Genomic DNA, 23,269 nt, shown 5'->3' with positions numbered 1-23,269 from the left:
GCTTCCCACTTCTGAGAAAGGAGCAGCTTGTGCAAAGCTTATGCATAGCTGCAAACCACAGTCAGATCCTGAGTGCCTGAAGTGGAAGCAGAACACTGTCAGAGATACTGTCAGCGGATGGGGCCCTCAGGCTGCAAGGCAATCAAAATGTGACTGAGGAGAAGATACTTTCTCAGACTGGAGTCGACCATGATGACATGAGTTGGGTAAAGCCTTTGGGAGTGCATCCTTCAGGATCTTCATTTGGTGATGAGTCATGACTCAAGGTAAAATATCTGCTAATGATTGGAATTTGAAATGTGCGACATGTGAATCTAGGAAAATTGGAAGTGGTCAAATGAAATCGAATGAGTAGAGAACAATATTCTAGGCACTAGTGAGCTGAAATAGACTGATATTGACCATTTAAAATCAGAAATAATATGATTTTCAATTCTGGGAATAAAACAATAAAAAGGAATGTCATTGCCTTCATTGTCAGAAAGTATCTGGCTAAATCCGCCATGAAGTGGAATTCTATCTGTGATAGGATTCTATCTGATTTCAAGGAAATCTAATCAATACAACTATTATTTAAGTTTATACACCAACTACTAAAGCTAGTGATGAAGAAATTGAATAATTCTACGGAAACTTCTGTTGAAAATCGATCAAATGTGCAATCAAGATGCACTGCTAATTATTGGAGATTAGAATGCAAAAACTGAAAACAAAGAGGAAGGAATGGTGGTTGGAAAATATGGACTTGGTGACAGAAAACAAAGCTGGAGATCCCATGATAGAATTTTGCAATATCAACCACTAATTGTTCTTAGAAAATACTTATTTTCATCAACACCAAAGGACTTCTCCTGATGGAATATACAGAAATCAACTTGACTACAACTGTGGGAAGATACAATAAACTCAATGTCAGCAGTTAAAACCAGGCCAGGGACTGACTTTAGAAAAGATCTTCAATTGCTTGTATGTAAGTTCAAGATAAAACTGAAGAAAATTAAAAACAAGTCCACTAGAGCTAAAATACAACATTGAGCCTATCCCACCTGAATTTAAAAAAAAAATCATTTTACTGGGGGCTCGTACAACGCTTATCCATACATGCATTCATGTGTCGAACACATCTGTGCATCTGTTGCCCTCATCATTCTCAAAACATTTGCTTTCTACTTGAGCCCTTGGTATCAGCTCATTTTCCCCCTCACTCCCTGCTCCCCCCTCCCTTATGAACCCTTGATAATTTATAAATTATTATTATTTTGTCATATCTTACTGACATCTCCCTTCACCTACTTCTCTGTTTTCCATCCCCCAGAGAGGAGGCAATACGTAGATCCTTGTAATCAGTTCCCCCCTTCTACCCCACCTTTGCTCCACCCTCCTGGTATCACCACTCTCGACACTGGTCCAGAGGGGTTTATCTGTTCTGGATTTCCTGTTTCCAGTTCCTATCTGTACCAATGTATATCCTCTGGTCTAGCCAGATTTGTAAGGTAGAATTGGGATCATGATAATGGGGGGGGGGGGTAAGAAAGCATTTATGAACTAGAGGAAAGTTGTATGTTTCACCGTTGCTACTATGTACCCTGACTGGCTCATCTCCTCCCTGTGGCCCTTCTGCATGGGGCTGTCCAGTTCCCCACAGGTGGGCTTTGGGTCCCCAAATCTGTACTCCCCCTTGTTCACAATGATATGATTTTTTCCCCTTGATACCTGATACCTGATCCCTTCGACACCTCATGATCACACAGTCTAGTTGTTTCGTCCATGTGGGCTTTGTTGCTTCTCAGCTAGATGCCCGCTTGTATACCTTCAAACCTTTAAGATCCCAGACATTATATCTTTTGATAGCCGGGCACCATCAGCTTTCTTCACCACATTTGCTTATGCACCTGCTTTGTCTTCAGTGATCCTGTTGGGAAGGTGAGCATTATGGAATGCCAGTTTAATAGAAGAAAGTATTCTTTCATTGAGGGAGTACTTGAGTGGAGGTCCAATGTCCAGCTGCTACTTTAATACTAAACCTATAAATATATGCACATAGATCTATTTCCCTGCCATCATAAATAAGTATATTTACGTATGTGCACACCTGTATTTAGAACTCTATAAATGCCCTTTACCTCCTAGTTCTTTCCTCTATTTTCTTTTATTTTCCTCTTATCCCACTATCTTGCTCAGCTTTTATTTGGGTTACAGTGTTTCCTTTTGGTTACATTACCCTTGATCAAGCCCTACCAGGCCTCCCATGCCTCCCTCACCACCGATCTTGGATCACTTGTTGTTCTCTTGTCCCTGATTTTGTTAACACCACTTCCTTTCCCCCACCTCCCCCTCTCCTATGCCACCCCCACCCCCACCCCCAGAACCGTCGGTCCCATTGTTTTCTCCCGAGGATTGTATATCCAGGTATGTACCCTTCTTGATTTGATCCATTTTGGGGGGGTTCAACCCGTACTTCTCCCCCCCCCATGTGACCCCAGAAATGTCCTCTGTCGCAGTCTGCTCCAATAAGGGGACAGTGTGATAGAAGCTGTTGTTGTTTTCCCCATCCCCTCTGTGTCCTATTAGCTCCCCTCAGGGACGTCATCCTCTGAGCCTGGTATACTACTTAAATAGATGTCAGGCCCTTGCCTAGAGTACTCGGATGTCACGCAGAAAGGAGAGAGAAAAGAGGAAAGGGAGGGGAGGGGAGTAGAGTTTGGCTACCCTTGCCCACTAAGGAGCACTTTGACCTTACTTCTTTTAAGACAGATCAGTTTGTCCTTTTGGCAGTCCATGCTACTTGTAATATCCTTCTCCAGCACCACAATTCAAATGCATCTATTCTTCAGTCTTTCCTATTCATTGTCAAACTTTCACATGCATATGAAGTGATTCAAAATACCATGGCTTGGGTGAGGTATGCCTTAGTCTTCAAAGTAACATTCTTGCTTTGAAATACTCTAAAGAGGTCTTGTGCAGATTTATTCAGGACAAGTCATTTGATCTCTTGATCTCTTTCATGAGCATGGATTATCACTCAAAGCAAAACAAAATCCTTGACAATTTCAACCTTGTCTTCATTTATCATGATGTTGCCTACAGTTGTGAGGATTTTGGTCGTCTAGACTGAGTTGTAATCTATACTGAAGGCTGTAATCCTTGATCTTCATCGGCAAGGGCTTCAAGTCCTCCTCACTTGCAGCAAGCAAGGTTGTGTAATCAGCATACCGCCGGTTTTTAATGCCTTCCTCCAAAATTATGTCGCACTCTTCATATAATCCAGCTTCTCTGATGATTTGCTCAGCATGGAGATTGAACAATTATGGTGAGAGGATAGAATGATATTAATATCACACAAGTGAGGAGGAATTGAAGCACTTACTAACGAGGAGCAAGGATTGTAGCCTTCAGTAGGGATTACAATCAATGTAAGGAAGATCAAAATCCTCACAACTGGACCAATAGGTAATATCATGATAAATGAAGAAAGTGTTGAAGTTGTCAAGGATTTTGTCTTGCTTGGATGCACAATCAATGCTCATGGAAGCAGCAGTCTAAAGATATATATATATATATATATACTGCATTACATAAAAATGCTGCTTAAGACCTCTCTTGAATATTGAAGAGCAAGGATGTGACGTGAAGACTAAGATATACTTGACTCAAGCCATGGTGGTCTCCATTGCATTATATCCATGTGAAAGTTAGACATTGAACTGTAGAAGAATAGGTGCATTTGATCTTCATCTGACATCAGCAATGATATCCCATGTTCTGCATTATCTACTGAATCTGGCCTGAGCTTCTGGCAGTTCCCTGTCAATGTATTATTGCAGTCATTAGTGGATGATCTTAAATAAAATTTAACTTGTGTGTGATATTAATGATATCGTTCTATAGTTTGAACCTTCTGTTGGGTCACATTTCTTTGGAATGGGCATAAATATTGATCCCTTCCAGTTACACATTAGAGCAGAAATAAAGGAAATAAAAAATAGAATCAACAAAAATGTTACTATGTAAAAATTAATAAAATCAACAAACCACTAGCAAATTTAACCAAAAAATAAGAAAATGTCCATATGTGACAGTGGCCCACACATTTGTACATTCCGTGGTGGTAGACACTGAGATCACCCATGTGGCCCTGACACATGACTCTGACCTCCTCAGATCTCCTTGAGTATCCTGAGGATAAAGCAGCAAAGAAGATTGACTAGGATTTTTTCTTTTGTTTTTCTTCTTTACCAATACCTCATGATGACGCCAAAAGTCAAAATGGGACTAAAGTCCTGAGAAAAATCAGAGCCATTTCACGCTTTGTGTTTTGATTCTCTTGTTGTTTTGAGGGACACCAGGGTAGAGAAACAGGACACTCAGGGGGAAATACTCCCTAATCAATCCAACACCTCTTTACCGTTTGGCAGTTATATTTTATGTCAACCCACCACCTATGTGAAAGTTAGGGGTGGAGTCCAACTTGTCAGTTGGTTCACAGCCTGATGATGGCCTCCTTAGGGGTGTAGCCTTTTAATAAGAGAGACATTGAAGACTTCTCCATTCTTTTTGCTCCTTTGCCTTCCTACTTCCTGGGACTCTGTGCCTGCCTCTAGGGGCAACCCCATGTGGTCCACCTGACCCTGACAGCTGTCTACGCCCTGCCACGTATCCACCAATTTGGGATCCACATGACTCTGAACCTACTGGCCTGTAATCTCTCGGCTTCTCACTTCATCTTTTGGCACCATTGACCTGCAGCTATGTGAGTCAAAAAGGGTTAGCACTGGACCTGTCGACTTGCATTGGACATATCTGGGATGCCTTCTTAGTATGAAATTACTTCTGGATATAAAGTTCTTTCTTATACGTATACGTGTTACTGGTTTTGTTTCGATAGACAATCTGGTCTCACACAATCAGGAAACTCACCACCACCACCCACGTCCACCCCTGGCAATCCTCGTACTGCGTGCACCTTGAAGGGGAACTTATCAAACAAGCATGGCACCGTGGAAAAGGCAACATTTTGTTCTTACTGTCATAGGCACTAACTCAGGATACATCTTTGCCTTCCCTGCGTGAACTGCTTCTGACAAAACTACCATTCAGGGACTTCCAGAATGTCGTATCCACCTGCATGGTATCACACACAACATTGCTTCCTATCAGGGAACTCACTGCACAGCAACTGAAGTGCACCAATGGGCCTGTCCTCAGGGAATCGACCAATCATACCATGTTCTTCATTATCTTGAAGCAATTAGTTAATCGAATTATGGAATGGCCTTCTAAAGATGTAATGACTCAGTTCCAGCTAGTCAGCAGCACCTTGTAGGGTTGGGGCAAAGTTCCCCAGAAGCCTGTACATATTCTAAATCAGTAGCCAATATGTGGTGCAGAGTCCCCAATAGCCAGGCTTCGGGCGTCCAAGAACTAAGGAGTGGAAACAGGAGTGGCACCACTCACTGTTACTCCTAGGGACCCATTTGCAGCATTTTTGCTGCCTGTCCCAGTGACCCTATGCTCTTTAGGTCTGTAGGTCCTAGTTCCAAAGGGAGGAATATTCCCATCTGGAAACACAGCTCTGATTTCATTGAACTGGCAGTTACAAATGCCCACTGGGCATTTGAGGATCCTTGTGCCTCTGGATCAATAGGTAAATAAGGGTGTCATTGTACTGAGTGGTGTGATTAATCCTGATTACCAAGGGGGAAATTAGATTGGTGTTACATAATGGAAGTAAAGAAGAATCCAGGAGAATCTGGAATCCAGGATTCCTTGTTGGTGCCGTTGTTGTTGTTAGGTGCCATCGAGTCACTCCAACTCATATTGACTTTATGCACAACAGAACCAAACACTGAACAGCCCTGCACCATCCTTACAATGGCTCCTATGCCCAAGCCACTGTTGCAGCCACTGCGTCATTCATCTCATTGGGAGTTTTCCTCTTTTTCACTGTCCCTCCACTTTACCAAGCATGATGTCCTTCTCCAGGGATTGATCTCTCCTGACAAGAGGTCCCAAGTACGTGAGAGGTAATTTCCCCATCCGTGTCTCTAAGGAGCACTCTAGCTGTACTACTTCTAAGACAGATAAATTTGTCCTTTTATGGTACTTTCAATATTTTCACCAGCACCACAATTAAAATGTATAATTCTTCAGTCTTCTTTATTCCATGTCTAATTGAATTAGTCATCTCTAAGTACTATCATTTCCTGTTATTAAAATCAATGATAAAGTATAGCACCCCAATTCTGACACCACTAATAATAGCCCAGACTCTAAGAATGAAGGTTTGGGTCACCCCACCAGTCAAAGAATCATGACCAGCTGTGGTATTCACTGAGAGAAAAGGAAATGTGGAATGAGTGGAGGAAGAAGGGAGTTCTAAATACCAGCTATGGTCATGTGACCAGCTGCCAAAATGACACCTTTAATTGTTGTGAGTGATTCCCATTTGTACATATGCACTAAATATCTTTGTTTTGTTCATTTATAAAATATAATTGAAAAATAAGGCTAGTGCTTTTTCATAAGTAGGCATTTTAGTTGTGTCATGTTAGGCACAAATATGGTTTTATTATTATCTTTGATGATTATGTATGATTAAAGAGTTATGCGCGGGTGTCAAGTTGACAAGAGGGTGTGTGTGTCTGTGATGGTTGGAGATTCAGTTAACTAGAAGTTCCTGGGTAAGGGGAGGGGCAGAGTTCAACCTATCGATTGTCTTGCAGCCTGGTAACACTCCTTGTTAAGTCTTTTTGTATAAGAAAGAGAGACCTAAGAGAACTGAACCGTCTTTGGTCCTTTACCTGCTGCTGGAGCTGGATCTTGTGTCTGGTTCCTCATTCTCCTGTTGTGTCACTTTCTGATCACAGGAGCCACCAGCACACTTCCCTGACTTGAACTGGACTTACCTACTTTAACCTCTGTGTAAGTCATCTCTCAATAGACATCCCTTCCCACATACAACATGTACCAGCATCACTGGTTTTGTTTCTCTGGAGAACCCAACCGAACACACTTGACTAGAAAGGACACAGGCCACCAAGTCCAGAGTAAGTATGGAAATCAAGTACCATTCATTTTTCTCTTTTGATTACCAAATAATCCCAAACTTCATTATCACCATTTCTTTTACATTTTAAAGCAGACACTCAAAAAACGGTAGTGTTCTTATTCTTGGGTCCTGTGATGTCTGTCCCCCTGCCGTTCCCATCGATCATATCTCTCTTCAAGAAACACAAAGAAGATTAACAGAGAGAAAAGATAGGATTTTATTTCCTCTTAAGAACAATGAGTAGTATTTTAAATCATTGTGGGAAGTACCTTTACTGATGGCGATGCTTCTGGCACTGAAAGAAAAGAAGATCTGCACTTTCCTTACGTTGTCTCACTAGATATTTCCTAATCTTGCTATTTATATGAGACTGTAACTGAATAATAGACAAAGTGTTGAATTAGAGATATTGTCTTAACCTGAAGAGTGAGTCATATGCTCCTCCCATGGTACTAAAATGTTTTAAACATACTTCTGAAGCCCAATAGCTAACAATAGAAACACAACAGACAAAACAAGAATCACAATCAGTGGCAAGAAAACTCTTCCATTTGCAGATGCTGGGCCACTGTCAATGCTTCCCCCAGAGCCTCTGTGCTTACAGTAGGGTGGGGACCAGCCATAACTGCAGTGGCAGTGATGTTTATTGTTACAGACACCCTTCATGTTGCAGGTCTCTGGTAGGCAAACTTGTGACAGGAGAGACAGACTGACACAATTTTTGTCTATACATATCTTTCCTGGGCCACACATTGTGCCATCTCTCACTTCTCCAACATCAGGTGTATCCATCCCTAAATGATAGCCAATACTCCAGCAAGTGTCACCACTCACGAGAAGATGCCGAAAAGCAGAATGTTTATGCAGGTAGGGAATTTCTTTCACATTTTCACAGTGAACTCTTCCACAAAAGATATTAGAGATATTACATTTCAGGTAGGCTGTTCCATTTATACCACAGTGGCCAAAGGAATTCCCCTGGGAGTTGATTTCTTTGTAACAACTCTGAGATGCACTCTTTGCACCTTGGCCAAAAATCTCCCTACACTGTTTGTCATGATCATTACATCTCTTCTGATAACAGTAGGCATTTCCACTACAGCGCATTCCATCCTGCACATACTCATCTTCTGGACACTCATGGGATGTCCCATTGCACCACTCTGGAAGATCACATTCACTGACCTGTTGTCGACAGAGTTCCCCTGATGGCATGAACTTGCAGTCTTTGCAACAAAGCCCAAATGCACAAGCAGCTCCAGGACTCAGTGTGCAGTTTGACAGGCAACAGGGATCTTGATCACACTGTCGCACAGATCCACAATCACACTCCTCTTCTCCTTCAACCACAATGTTCCCACAACGCTTCATCATAAAGAATTCCCCTGGACTTGGAGCATTGTGCAGACATGATCCCTGATTTAAACTCGTCTTTCTAAACTGAGCAGAGCTGCAATTAGAGAACCTCTTTGCTATCACCCGGATAGCATTCATGATGCAGCCACCTTGCTCACACGAACAGAATTCCTCATCATGTTTCATACCTAAAGTATGGCCTAATTCATGAGCCACAGTTAGGGCAAAAAGAAACCAAGGGTCTCCTTGGAAACAATCAACTCCACAATCAACAGGAGGATGACATATTCCTGCAACATACGCCAAACCAAGCACATTTTTAAATGAGTATTTTATAAAAAGATGTGCAGCATCATGCTGAAGCTGGGAAAGACTGACTTGTTTCCAGTGAGAGAAATCCTCCAGAACCTGTTCTATGCTTATTATTGGAAAAACATTTTCTTGATTCCAAATAGCAATTCCCATCAACATCACATAAATACCCAACTGCTGGTAAATAGAATCTACTATACTGACAACAAGGATTACATTCTCCTGTACCTTTGAGAAATTTCTTTCAGAGTAAATGAAGAAATCATGATCTACCACCACAGCCAGCTCCAGAAACAATGCATGGGTCCCCCAACCATCAATAGAATTTTGTTTCCAGGTTGAGTTTTCAGTTTCTAGATAGTCCAACAGTTGGTGTGCTATTCTTTCCTCTGTTAAGCCACAGCTCATAGGGGGGAAGTAGGTATCATTTCTGTTTATCTTGTAAAGTAGGTGCTCAAATGTGGTAGAGTACCTTAGTGGTTTGATTTCATAAGTAAAATCATTTATTTGTAACACTCCGTGAAAGCCCCCAAAACAAGCACTAAAAACAACCAATGACTCAGAGACCCCCTCTACATAGCCATGATAGTAGCAATCATCCTGGACAAAGGGCTGATCCTTAAGGACAGCATTTTGATCGGTGTAGGTGAACACTTGGAAGTGTCTAGAAATTAAGAGCTTCTTGACTTTCATGTGGACAATGTGCTTCTGGCCCCCAAAGTGCAGACTATAGGACAGCCAGCCCAGAACTTTTGTGCCCCTACCCTTGTTAGTCACCTTCAAGGGGATCACAATTTCTGGGGAGCTGAGGTATTGGTAGGGCCCATCCTGGGAGTTATCAGAAAGTGGAAGAGACACCCCGAGCCAGAGTAACAGAACTACTCTCAAGTGTGCTCTGGCTTCACAGATAACCATTATGTAGCTTTCATTATAGAGCCATCTGTCCAAACAAATTGAGGGCAAGGTGGGACGCACTGGTGATTTGGCTCCTCCCTCTGAGCTGTTCAGTGTATAGGACTGGTCTTTAAGGATCTGTATCCTCACAGAAATGGACAGTTGGAGATGCTGGGCTGAAAGTGAAAAGAAAAAGAAAAATTAGGATGGTGGTAGGATTTAGCAAGAAATGTGTTGTTAGAGAGAAGGAATCAAGTGAGGTGAAATGATTGAAGAAACAAAGGAAAGTCTTGAATTTACTTTCAATAAATTAGAGTGGGGAATTAGTGAGGGTATAAATGAGACAATATCAGCCATACTATGATAACTATTGAAGCTTGATGAGAAATACTTTGGTATTGATTATATACTTATCTCAATTCTTTATGTGATATAAAAATGTCAATAGTTAAAAGTTTAAACAAAACTGAAGAGAATGAAGAGTAGGGTGAATCTGTATCAAGAATTTTCTGAGATAATACTGGTCGATGTCTAATGCCCTGACATAACTACTGACAGTGCCTTTTCTTACTGTCAAAATGGAAGACATCAAGAACTACAACATTTCTTATATCAGTTTACATTGGTCTTAAGATTTATGTTAGATTTTCTTTCTCTCATTATATACTTGTTTCAGTCCTGTATTTGCTTTAATTCTTAATACCTTTATCTGTAAGTTTCTTGCTTTTAACTTTTACTAATTTTTCTTCCCATTGTAATAAGTCCGTTTTAACTCATAGTGACCCCATATGTTTCGAATTAGAACTCTCACACATAGGTTTTTCAATGGCAGTAATATTATGGAACTTGATCACCAGGATTTTCTATCATGGCACAAATTCATGGACTCCAATGTCAAACCTTTTGGTTAATAAGAGAATATAAATTGTTTATGCCGCCCAGGGACCTTAACTTACGATATTATCCTCTGTAATGCCTACTTCATGGATTATACAAGAATATAATACACTGGGCTGCTTCCCTAAAGGTTAGTCATTCTATACAGAAACACCTTTAAAAACAAACCTAGAAGTTAACTTCCCCAAAATATCAGCCATTGGGAACCCTGTGGAGTGCAGTTCAATTGTGACATACATGGGTTGCCATGAGTTAGAATCAACTCAACAGCCATGGAAAAATAATGCCTAGTATACAGGAGTCCTAGTGACATAAAGCTTATATGTTGGGCTGCTAACCACAAGATTAGCAGTCCAAAGCTACCAACCACTCTACTGGAGAAAGACAAGCTTTTCTACTTCTGTAAAGAGTTACAGTCTTGGAAATCCACAAGGGCAGTTCTACCCTGTCCTGTAGGTCACTATGAGTGGGAATTGACTTGATGGCAGCGAGGTGTGTTTTACTCTCTCATTTTTTTGGTGTAACTATAGGAAGGAGGTCTGGTGGGACAGCGGGCTATATAGAGGGCTGCTAAGCACAAATTCAGTGGTTGAAACCCCAAGTTCATCTCTGCAGGAGAAAGATGACGGTATCTGCTTTTGTAAAGATTTAATCTCAAACCTATATGGAAGCCATTCAACTCTGTCCAACATAGTCTCTATGAGCCATAATCAACCTGATTGTAGTGGGTTGTTGTTGTTGTTGTTGTTAGTGCCCTTGAGTTGGTTCTGACTTACAGCAACCCTAGGTACAACAAGATGAAACACTGCCTGGTCCTGCACAATCCTCATGACTGATCCTATTGTTGCAGGCATGGGATCAATCCATCAAAACGGGAGTCTTCCTCTTTTTCACTGCCCTTCTCCTTTAACCAGCATAATGTCCAGGGACTGGCCCCTTTTTATCACGTGTCCAAAGTACATGAAACAAAATCTCAAAATATTTTCATCTAAGGAACATTCTGATAGTATTTCATCTGATACAAATTGTGTACAGTAAAATATGAAAAAAATTAGACGAGTGATAAAGTGTCTTGGATTGTTTTTGAAGTATAGACTAATGGTACTTAAAGTACATTTATACTTTAGTGCAGTGGTGCTCAACCTTCCTAACGCCGCAACCCTTTAATACAGTTCTGCATGTTGTGGTGACCCCCAACCATAACATTATTTTCGTTGCCACTTCATAACTATAATTTTGCTACTGTTATGAAATGTAAGGTGAATATCTGATATGCAGGATGTATTTTCATTGTTACAAATTGAACACAATTAAAGCATAGTGATTAATCACAAAAACAACATGTAATTATATATAGTGAAATATTTATTTCTAATTACAAGTAAATGAAATTTTGTCTTGAAGCATGGTGTAGCATGGGTAACAGTCTTAATATAACAACAGTAAACTACACTGCTACATTTTGCGACAGTATGCATAAAAACCCAACATCAGTGCGAAGGTAGAGATAGCTTCTTTCTCACCAGATCAGAAATTCTCCGGGCAGTCTTTGCAAAAGCACAACGAAGATCATCTTCCACAACAAGTCTACTTCTGTATTTAGACTTGATAACCAACAAGCTGGAAAACCCTGTTTCACAAAGATGTTGTTGGAAATGGAAGAAGAAGGTGCAACACAGTCTCAGAACAGGATATGACTGCAAACACTTGATCCAGAATTTTGTAACAGGAATTGTAGAGAAATCAGTTTTTGCTGTATCGCTGTTAAAAGTTCAGTGATTGAGAATGATGATGGCAACAAATGTACATATCTGCTTGACACAATGGATGAATGCATGGATTGTGATAAGAATTGTACGAGCCCCCAGTAAAATGATTTGTTTTTAAGTTCAGTGAACTCCCCTTGTGCTGTCTCAGGAACATCTTCAACATTGACTGTGAATGGACTTCTGGCAAGTGCAAACGGGGTGTCAGGTAGATGTGGAAAGTACGATGAAATTTTGCCTGCAAGCACGTGCAAGCGTTCTTTCACATAAATTATCATCATAATCCTTTTGTCTGGTTCCATGTCATGCTCCTCAAAGAAAGCAGATAAGGTAGGCAACATGTAAATTTTATTTTCATACATTTTTTTTTTGCCAAAGATGAAGTTTCCTTTGGAAAGATCGGATCTTTAAAGACAAATCGAATTATTTTATGCTGATTAACTAAGCTGTCCTCAATACTGTGGTCCCAAACCTCTGGGAAATAGTAGGCCAATCTTGTGACTTGTTTGTTGATGCCTAGGAAACCTCCATAACTGTGTCCCCTATGTGGTTTTGTATATATGTGGCTCTATATGTAGCACACACAAATGGGTGTGTACATATGCCTGTGGACATAACCATGTAAGCATGTGCATTTATTCATATGTGCTTTCCTACACATACATGTATGCAGAATATATACTGAGTGGTGGGATTACTCTCATAATATTTCTATTTCTACCCTTTCAAGTAAACATATGCTATTTTCCATTAAAAAATAAATAAATAAGTACAAATCGAGACACGTTGCATTTGGTCCTGGCAATGATAAATTTAACTCATTCAAGATGGCAAAAAATGTCAACCAAATGAGCTATTTTCTGAAATTCACTTTTATCGCTAAAATGTGCATCGAACTGCGGTCTTACTTTCTGATTAAAAACGTTTTGAGTTCATCACAAAGCTCAAAAACATGTTTTAAAACTTTTCCTTAAAACAACCATCTCACTTCAATGTGAAACAGCAGAGCTTTATTGGGTGCATCCAACTCGTACAGTTGCGAAAACAGCCAACTGTTGAAAGTGCTTGCCTTTACAAAACTGACAGAACTTATGACTCTTTTCATTATTTCTTGTAACTCTTTAGCAACATTTTCATTGCTAATATGTGCCGATGAATCATACAGTGAGATCCGATGACATTTGTACCATGACTCATGACTCATGAATGATGACTCATTCAGTACCAAATGTTGAAATCCAGATCGACATCCTAGCATAGCTGGAGCATTATCTGTGCAAACACCACAAACCTTTTCCCAAGAGATCTTATGCTCTTTCAGAAATGAACCAACTGTGTCAAATATATCATGTGCAGTAGTTGTTATTTCCAGAGGTTTGCTTGCATAAAAGAAATTCATCTTTAAAGTTGCCATCATCAATATACCACACGTAAATCAGTAACTGAACAGTTTTCAACATCTGTAGATTCATCAGGCTGGATGCTAAATATTGGAAGTGGAGCAGATTTAATTTCCTGGATTACCTGATCAAGAATATCAGCAGATATGTCATCTATTCTTCTGTGGACAGTGTCGTTAGATAAGGAAATTGCACTCAATTTTGTAACAAATTCATCTCCGATCATAACTTGAACAATGTCTTTGGCTGCTGGCAACAGTAAATCCTCAGCAACGGTGTGAGGTTTCATAGCTCTGGTGATTCTGAGTGCCACTGAATATGAAGCTTCAATGGCTGCTACATTCTGTTTGTGGTACTTGCCATGTGTCAAGTCTGGCTTTCTTGAGTCCATCAGCTTTGCTTCTAAAATAGTTGGTATCTTTGCTGACAAAGCTTGTTTGCTTGCTATCAAAATAGCATTTTTGTTTGTTCGGCTTCATAGATTCAGCTGATAGAACTTAACAACAAATAACACATTGTGGTTTCTCAGTTCCTGATGTAATTATTTAGGTAAGACCATACTGTAAAAAAATCCTCACAATATTTTCTTTTCTTAACGTTCTTCTCTACACGATCCATTATCATGGGATAGTTTGCTAATGAAAATAATGTATAACAATAGCTTTAATAATACAAAAGATGATACATGGCATAGTTCAATCAATACAGTTCATTAAAGTTTCCTGTGATTTACCATTCTGTTTTGTTTTTTTACATACCTGTTACTATCACAAGGGAGCAGTATTCAATCAACCACAGCTGAACACAAAAAGACCGATCAGCATCCAGATTAAGTTCCCATGGTACAGATATATATATATTGGTACAAATATATAGATATAGATATATTGCAGTAGTTGATGATTTTACAGTACATGATTTTACATTTACCCAGTAATTATAATTCACGAAGTGTTATTTTACCTCCAATACTGCAGCTTTCAACACAGCAGCTGCTTTTTAATACAGTAGCTTCTTTTTAACAGAGTAGCTGCTCTCTACACATGTGTGACGGGTCCGCTTAAGTACATTATGGTGCCAGCCCTGTCACATAGACCAGTATTTGTATGGGTGTATGTGATGGGGTTGGTGTGATGATGTCATCATGCTGGGTACTCATATGAGGCATATCTGCATGTGGGCAGACCCACCTGGAGACAAAGAAGTACTGTCTTGGTTCCGAAGACTATTGGAAATATGCATTTTTCGATGGTTTTAGGTGACCTCTATGAAAGGGTCATTTGACCCCCAAAGGGGTTGCGACCCACAGGTTGAGAACTACTGCTTTAGTGTAATTTTAGAGAAGAAAAAAATATTGTTAAAAATCTGATGTTGTTTTTATGTACATCCAAAGATTTCACCAAAAGAGTAAGAAGGAAGCAAATAAGCCCACATGGAAGAAGCACACCGGCCAGTGCGATCACGAGGTGCCCAAGGGACCAGGTATAAGGCATCATGCAAAAAAAAAAAAAGATATAAGTGTGTGTATGTATGTGTATATATGTGTATATGTATATATGTATGTATATATATGTATATATATATCATATTAAATGAAGGGGGAAGTGCAGAGTGGAGACCCAAGGCCCAAGTGTCGACCAATGGAGATCCCCTCATAGAGGGGTTTAGGAGAGGAGATGGGTTAATTAGGGTGTGAGGTAGTATCGATGAAGAACACAGCTTTCCCCCAGATCCTGGATGCTTCCTCCCCCCAACTACCATGATCCGAATTCTACCTTGCAGGGCTGGATAGGACAGAGGCTGTACACTGGTGCATATGAGGGTTGGAGGTACAGGGAATCCAGGGTGGATGATACCTTCAGGACCAAGGGTGTGAGGGACGATGCTGGGAGAGTGGAGGGTGAGTGGGTTGGAAAGGGGGAACTGATTACAAGGATCCACATGTGACCTCTTCCCTGGGAGAGGGACAGCAGAGAAGGGGGGAAGGGAGACTCCGGATAGGGCAAGATATGACAAAACAACGATGTATAAATTACCAAGGGCATATGAGGGAGGGGGGAATGGGGAGGGAGGAGGGGAAAAAAAAGAGGACCTGATGCAAGGGGCTTAAGTGGAGAGCAAATGCCTTGAGAATGATTGGGGCAGGGAATGTATGGATGTGCTTTATACAATTGACGTATGTATATGTATGGATTGTGGTAAGAGTTGTATGAGTCCCTAATAAAATGTAAAAGAAGAAAAGAGAAAAAAATGATTAGGGCAAAGACTGTACAGATGTGCTTTATACAATTGATGTATGTATATATATGAACTGTGAAAAGAATTGTATGAGCCCCAATAAATTGTTAAAAAATAAATAAATAAATAAATATTCAGAAAAACCTCTCTGTACATACAAAAAAAAAGAGTAAGAAGGGACTTCTCTCTAAATTTTATAGAAAATTTCAGCACCTTGACAAGAAAAATATAAATAATCCAATGAAGAATTTGACAGAAGAAAAAAACATACACTTCACCAAAGAAAACATTCAGAGTATACAAACATATGAAGAAATATTCGCAATTGTTGACTATTTGAGAGCTGCAAATCAAAGCATCAGTAAGATATCAATTTACCCCAGCATTAATAGCAGATTGATAAAAAAGACAGAAACAACACATGCTGGGATTATAAAATGGCACAACCACCATGGGAAACGATAAGGTGCAAGCTTCCTCAAAATGTTGAGAATCCATGTAACCCAGAAAGATCTCTGTTGGGTATAGACTCCAAAGAGGTAAGAAACACATGTTCTTCACAGCACAGTTCATAATAGTAAGGAGCTGGAAACAGCCCAAGTGCTCTTCAGTACAAGAGTGGATAAGGAAACTCTGGTATAGACACACAATAGAATACAACATATTCCTACAAAAGTCAGGATGAAACTATGAAACAACTCATGATATTGATGGACCTAGAAACCATTATGCTGTGTGAAGTTGGTTGATCGCAAAAGGGCAAATAGTGTATGAAACCACTGCTATAAGGATAAACACTGAGGATGCGAAAAGACATCTGCCAAATAACAGGCACTGGAAAATCTCCTCAGAAACTCCTAGAGAAAGTCCACTAGGAGGGATGCCCTACACTTCCTGGCAGTGAGAATCAAATCATAAATCTAAGTAGACCAATTTTCTTAAAGTAGGAGAGCAGCATGGCCTGCTGAGAGACTCCCCCTTTACCATTGATCAGAGCAGTGGTTCTGAACCTGTGGGTCTCGACCCCTTTGCTGCCTCTTAGAGATTGCTCTGAGTTGGCAGCTTGGTGCAGACATACTCAGTATCTACACTTAACTTTTAGCTTTTATTTTTTCCTTCTCCTTTCTTTCTGGTTTTGGTCTGTGGTGCCCCCCTACATCCACTAGTCCCACCCCCCCTACACAACACATATGTTCACAAAATAACAAAATCAAAGAGTAGGTTTCCTATACACAAGGTGAATTTAGCTTCTACTTTATATTATTTCTTTAGTTTGTATACTTTTGTTCTATGACAATACTCTCAAAATATGTTTGGAGATCTCTTTCACTTTCTCTTCCGGTGCCCTCTTCAGGAGCAGCTCCACCTACTTGAGAATATCCATTCCTCCCAGGAAATAACAGGCACTTCTTTAGATCCTAACATATCCACCCAAACAAAGGCTGGCTTTTTCCTCTCCCTTTGTTCCCCATTCTGAGTGCACTAACACACTCACTTTCACATTGCCATAGTCACATAAGTTAGTAGCCACACCCAGATTTTTTGTCTCTTTTCCCCCTCATCTCCCTGTAATTCCGCCCATTATCTCTTTCTGGTATTTCTTTTTCTTTTTTTCATGAAATATATTGCAGTAGAACTTATTAATTGTGATTATCCTTCTTACTGTGCATTTCCACATTATTTATACAAATTTGCCAGCATTTACAGACACGTATTATTACTATTATTACTTTCATTGTATTCTTGCTCTTCTCTCCCCGTACATCTCTCACTTACCAACCTCTCTCTCTTTTACCTCCATTTCACCATTGTATATTTTACAGCACCTATTAAACTTCTACCACATCACTAAACAGAGTCAATCACCCCTACACAACCCAGAAACTCACATACTACTAATAGTTGTACCACAATGCTGAGGAAACAGCATTCAGCTAGAGTAAACCAAGAAAAAAATCAAGAAAAAGAAACATTAACAACAAAATATTAACCAACCTTAATGCAGTACTCTGAAGAAGAGGTCATAAAACAACAAATACAGAATCAGAAGAATTATGTTCAGGTCCTATCAAGAGATGTGGAGAGCACCCAAGAGAATAATGGGGAAAATTGAAAGAATAAAATCCTAAACCAAAATAAATCGCTGAAAACAAACAATGAGATGAAAGAAGCAGAAAATTGAATCAGTGATCTTGAAAACAATCAAACTGACTACACGTAATGAGAGAAATAATTAACAAAAACTAAAAAAAAAAAAAGCCCTCAAAGAATCAGAAGAAAGGTTGAAAATTATGTGGGACATTATCAAAAGAAAGGAGCTTCATCTCATTAGAATCCCACAACAATAAGTAACAACAACAACAACAACAAATAACAAACAAAATACAGTGAAAATAGTACAAGAAATCATAGGGGGGGGGAATCCCCCAATATCACAAAGGAGGACAAAATAACTATTAAAGAAACTGAGATGATTCCAAATAGGATAGATCCCAAAGGAAAACATCATGAAATATTACCATCAAGATATACAATTTCAAGGAAAAAATAACTGGGAGGGCAACTAGAGAAAAAAGAACAATCACCTACAAATAAAAATTAATAAGGATAAGCTCAGATTTCTCAACAGAAACTATGAAGGAAAGAAGACAACAGAGTGGCATATATAAGGCTGGGGGGTGTGTGTGGAATTCTAGCCAAGAATTGTCTATCCAACAAAACTATTCCTTAAACACAAGGAAGAATAAAGATATTTCCGGACAAAGAACAATTATAGGAAATCGCAAAAACAAGACCAGCATTGCAAAAAATATTAACCAGATCACTATGGACAGATAATCAACAACAGTAGACAAACCTGAGATCATCAGAGAGGACAACACCACTCAGAAACCAATATGATGAAAGCAGCACTCAAAGCAACACAGAAATAAAGGAGGAACAAAGACATCACCAAAAACTTTTAAAAGTCTACCTTAAAGTAGACTTCAGGTGAATGACATAAGGAGAGACAAGAATAGACACTACATAATGATTAAAGAAACAATCAATCTAGAGGCGATAACCTTAATATACATTTACATACCCAATGAAAGACACAATATTTCAATAAAATTCTCACCGAGTTTAAAACATAAACACTCAACCATAATAGTAGGACATTTCAATTAGCTCTTCTCAAGGAGGAACAGATTGTGATGAAAGGAACAATAAAAGCAACACAATTGCTAAACAGCACAATCAACCAGCTTGACCTCATAGGCATATACAAAACACTCCACCCAACAGCAACACAGTATACATTCTTCTTCAGTACACACGGTACATACTCTAGAAGAGATCACATCTTAGGCCACAAGGCAAGCATCAACAAATTCAAAAACATTGAGATTCTACAATCCATTTTCTCAGGTCATAATACTATAAAACTGGAAATGAACAACAGAAAGAACAGGAACATAAACAAACACATGGAGAATGAACTACATACTATTTTTAAACAACTGGATAATAGTTCAAATAAGGGATGAAATTAAGAATGTCCTCGAAACAAATGATAATAAAAACACATCATAGCAGAAACATTGGGATGCTACAAAAACAGTTATTAGAGGGCAACTTATAGCAATCAACATTCACATGAAAAAAAGAAAAGAACACTGACCCATAGCCCTACAGGGGACAAAACCGGAGACACAGTGTGGGAATTGCGCCCAATCTGATCCCGCCACACCGAGGCAAAACATTGAGGAGGTTGCAACAGAACAGCAAGGGAACAGAGCAGTGAGGTCCCCAGGGGATGCTGAAGGTAGACTTTGGGTCCAGGGCATGGTGCCCCAACAGACTGGACTGGAAAACACTCCTAAAGGCCAACAACAGTCTTTGAACTAACTACAAGCTTTTCTTTCTTGTGTTTTGTTTTGTTGTCATTGGTTTGTTGTTGTTGTTTTGTTGCTTGGTTTTGTCTGTCTTGTTTTTGTTCATGCTATTCCCTCCGCAAGTCTGTCTAAATAAGATAGGCTAGAGGAACAATCTGGAGGACAAAACAACGGGACCGATAGTTCCGGGGGGGAATGGGAGAGGGGGAGGTGGGGGGAAAGGTAGTGGCATTAACAAACCCAGAGACAAGGGCACAACAAGTGATCCAAATCTGTGGTGAGGAGGATATAGGAGGCCTGGTAGGGCGTGATCAAAGGCAATGTAACCAAGAGGAATTACTGAAACCCAAATGAAGACTGTGCATACTAGTGGGACAAAGGAAAGTCAAAGGAAATAGAGGAGAGAGCTAGGAGGCAAAGGGCATTTATAGAGGTTTAAATAAAGGCATGTACATATGCAAACCTATTTATATATGAGGATGGGGAAAATAGATCTATGTGCATATATTTATAGTTTAAGTATTAAGGTAGCAGAAGGACATTGGGTCTCCACTCAAGTACTCCCTCAATGCAAGAATACTTTCTTCTATTAAATTGGCATTCTATGATGTTCACCTTCCTGACACAACCACTGAAGACAAAGCGGGTGTATAAGCAAATATGGAGAAGAAAGCTAATGATGCCCGGCTATCAAAAGAGATAGCATCTGGGGTATTGACGGCTTGAAGGTAAACAAGTGGCCATCTAGCTTAGAACACCAAAGCCCATATGGAAGAAGCACACCAGCCTGTGTGATCATGAGGTGCTGAAGGGATCAGTTATCAGGCATCAAAGAACAAAAAATCATATCATTGTGGCTCACCTCCCTGATAGGATCGCTGAAGACAAATGGGTGCATAAGGAAATGTGGCAAAGAAAGCTGATGGTGCCTGGCTATCAAAGATATAGCATCTGGGGTCATAAAGGCTTGAAGGTAAACAAGCAGCCATCTAGCTCAGAAGCAACAAAACCCACATGGAAGAATCACACCAGTCTGTGCAATCACGAAATGTCTAAGGGATGAGGTATCAGACATCATCAGAACAAAATATCATATTATAGTGAGTGAGGTGGGGAGTGCGGAGTGGAGACCCAAAACTCATTTGTAGGCCACTGGACATCCCCTCACAGAAGGGTCTCAGGGAGGAAACGAGCCAGTCAGGGTGTGATGTAGCAACAATGAAACCTACAACTTTCTTCTAGTTCCTAAATGCTTCCTTCTCCCCCCTGCCCCCTACACACACACAAACTACCATGATCCCAATTCTACCTTACAAATCTGGCTACTCAGAGGATGTACACTGGTACAGATCAGAACTGGAAACACAGGGAATCCAGGACACATGATCTCTTCAGGACCAGTGGTGTGAGCAGCGATGCTGGGAGGGTGGGGGTGGATAGGGGGAACCGATTACAAGGATCTACATGTGACCTCCCTGGGGTATGGACAACAGAAAAGTGGGTGAAGGGAAACGTCAGACAGGGCAAGATATGACAAAATAATAATTTATAAATTATCGTGGTTTCATGAGGGAGGATGGAGTGGAGAGGGAGGGGAAAAATGAGGAGCTGATGCCAGGGGCTTAGGTGGAGAGCAAATGTTTTGAGAATGATGAGGGCAATGAATGTACAAATGTACTTTATGCAATTAACGTATGTATGGATTGTGGTAAGAGTTATATGAGCCCCTAATAAAATGATAAAAAAGAAAATAAATTCAAAATCAACACATTAATACAACACATCCAACAATGAGAACAAGGAAAACACAAACCCTCCAACAACAGAAGGAAGAAAAAAAAAAGATTAGACGAGAAATAAATGAATAGAAAACATAAAATAATGGGGAAAATAAACAAAACTACAAGTTGGTTTTTTGAAAAGATTAACAAAATTGGCAAACTGCCATCAAACTTAACAAAGGAGAAAAAGAGGTGAAAATATCTAGAATTATAGATGTAAAGGGTGACATCATAATAGATCCAAGTGAAGTACAAGGATAATAGTAGACAGTACTATGAAAGACTGTACTCTAACAAGTGTGATAACCCAGAAGAAATTGGCAGATATCTAGAAATACACCATCTGCCCAAATTTATGCAGATGGGTATAGAAAACGCAAATAGACCCACGACAAAAACAGAAATAGAGGTCATCAAGAAATTGCAAACCAAGAAAAACCCGGACCTATTTGCTTCATAGGGGAACTCTACAATTCTGCCAAATATATAGGGAAGAGCTGTCACTAAGTCTACAATAAGTATTCCAGAATATAGAAAAGGACAGCAAATTCCTGAACTCATTAAATAAAGCCAGCACAGCACTGTTTCCAAAAACAAGCAAAGATACCACAAAGACAGAAAACTGTAGACCAATAGTCCTCATGACCGGAGATACAAAAATTTCCCCCCCAAAATCATGGTCAATAGAATCCAATAGCATATGAAAAAAAATTTCATTATGATCAAGTGGAATTCATACCAGGTTAGCAAGGATGGATCAACACCAACATAATCCACCATATAAACAAGGTAAAGAATAAGAATACATGATCATATCAGTGGACGCATTAAAAGCATTCGACAAAATCCAACACTGATTCCTAATAAAAAACACTCAAGAAAATAGGAATAGAAGGGAAACACCTCAACATAATAAAAGCCATATGTGAAAAACCAATGGCCAATATTATACTAAATGGGGGAAAACTGAAAACATTTCCCCTGTAAATGGGAACTAGTCAAGGATGCCCTTTATCACCACTTTTATTCAACATGATACTGGAAGTCATAGCCAGAAACATCAGACAATAAAAAGAAATCAAGGCATTACAATTGGGTAAAGAAGAGAAGCTCTCACTATTTGCAGACAGTGTGATTTTATAGAGAGAACCCCAAGGACTCTACAAAAAGTGTTGTAAACAATTGATGGATTTGTTAAACTAGCAGGATATAAGATTAATTAGCAGAAAATATTAGGATTCCTGTATATCAGTGAAGATTGCTCCACAAAAGACATCAAGAAAACAATACAATTTAAAATAACCACACATAAGAAGAAATATCTCTGAATAAACCAAACCAAAAAACAAAAGACCTGTAAAAGAAAACGATAGAACATTATTACAAGAAACCAAAAGACACCCACAACAAATGGAAGACGATGCCATGTGCATGGAAAGGAAGGCTTAATATTGGGAAAACGTCAATATTTACTAAAGCAGTCTACAAGTACAACACAATCTTAATCCAAGTCCCAACATCATTCTTTTTTTCCCCCTCCTTTGCCCCTCCCACCCCTTAAGAAATAGAAAAACTAATTACCAACTTCATATGGAGAGGGAAGGGAGCCAGGTCTAGAGAAGAGACCCAGGTCTAAGCAAAGAACTTCTCAAAAAGAAGAAAACTGTAGGAGGCTTACACTACCAAACCTCAAGACCTA

The 23,269-nt window shown here is 39.6% G+C and overlaps 1 protein-coding gene across 1 annotated transcript; it reads right to left on the bottom strand.

Moving 5' to 3' along the window:
- Positions 1-7,510: 7,510 nt before the first annotated feature.
- On the bottom strand, positions 7,511-14,915 carry ADAM21 (ADAM metallopeptidase domain 21). Its single transcript, XM_075532189.1, has 2 exons — positions 14,864-14,915; positions 7,511-9,786 (listed from the first exon to the last, which is right to left on the bottom strand). The coding sequence occupies exons 1-2, from the start codon at positions 14,913-14,915 to the stop codon at positions 7,511-7,513; spliced, it is 2,328 nt and encodes a 775-aa protein (XP_075388304.1).
- Positions 14,916-23,269: the final 8,354 nt, after the last annotated feature.

This window comes from Tenrec ecaudatus, chromosome 14 (assembly GCF_050624435.1).
Source record: "Tenrec ecaudatus isolate mTenEca1 chromosome 14, mTenEca1.hap1, whole genome shotgun sequence".
NCBI classification, from domain to species: Eukaryota; Metazoa; Chordata; class Mammalia; order Afrosoricida; family Tenrecidae; genus Tenrec; species Tenrec ecaudatus.
This window is presented reverse-complemented; position numbering and strand designations above follow the sequence as displayed.

Coding starts and splice junctions, on each gene's coding strand:
- ADAM21 (XM_075532189.1), bottom strand. CDS start 14,915: ATGCATATTTCCAATAGTCTTCGGAACCAAGACAGTACTTCTTTGTCT. Junction 9,787..14,863: donor CAGTACTTCTTTGTCTCCAG/GTGGGTCTGCCC, acceptor TTTCACTTTCAG/CCCAGCATCTCCAACTGTCC.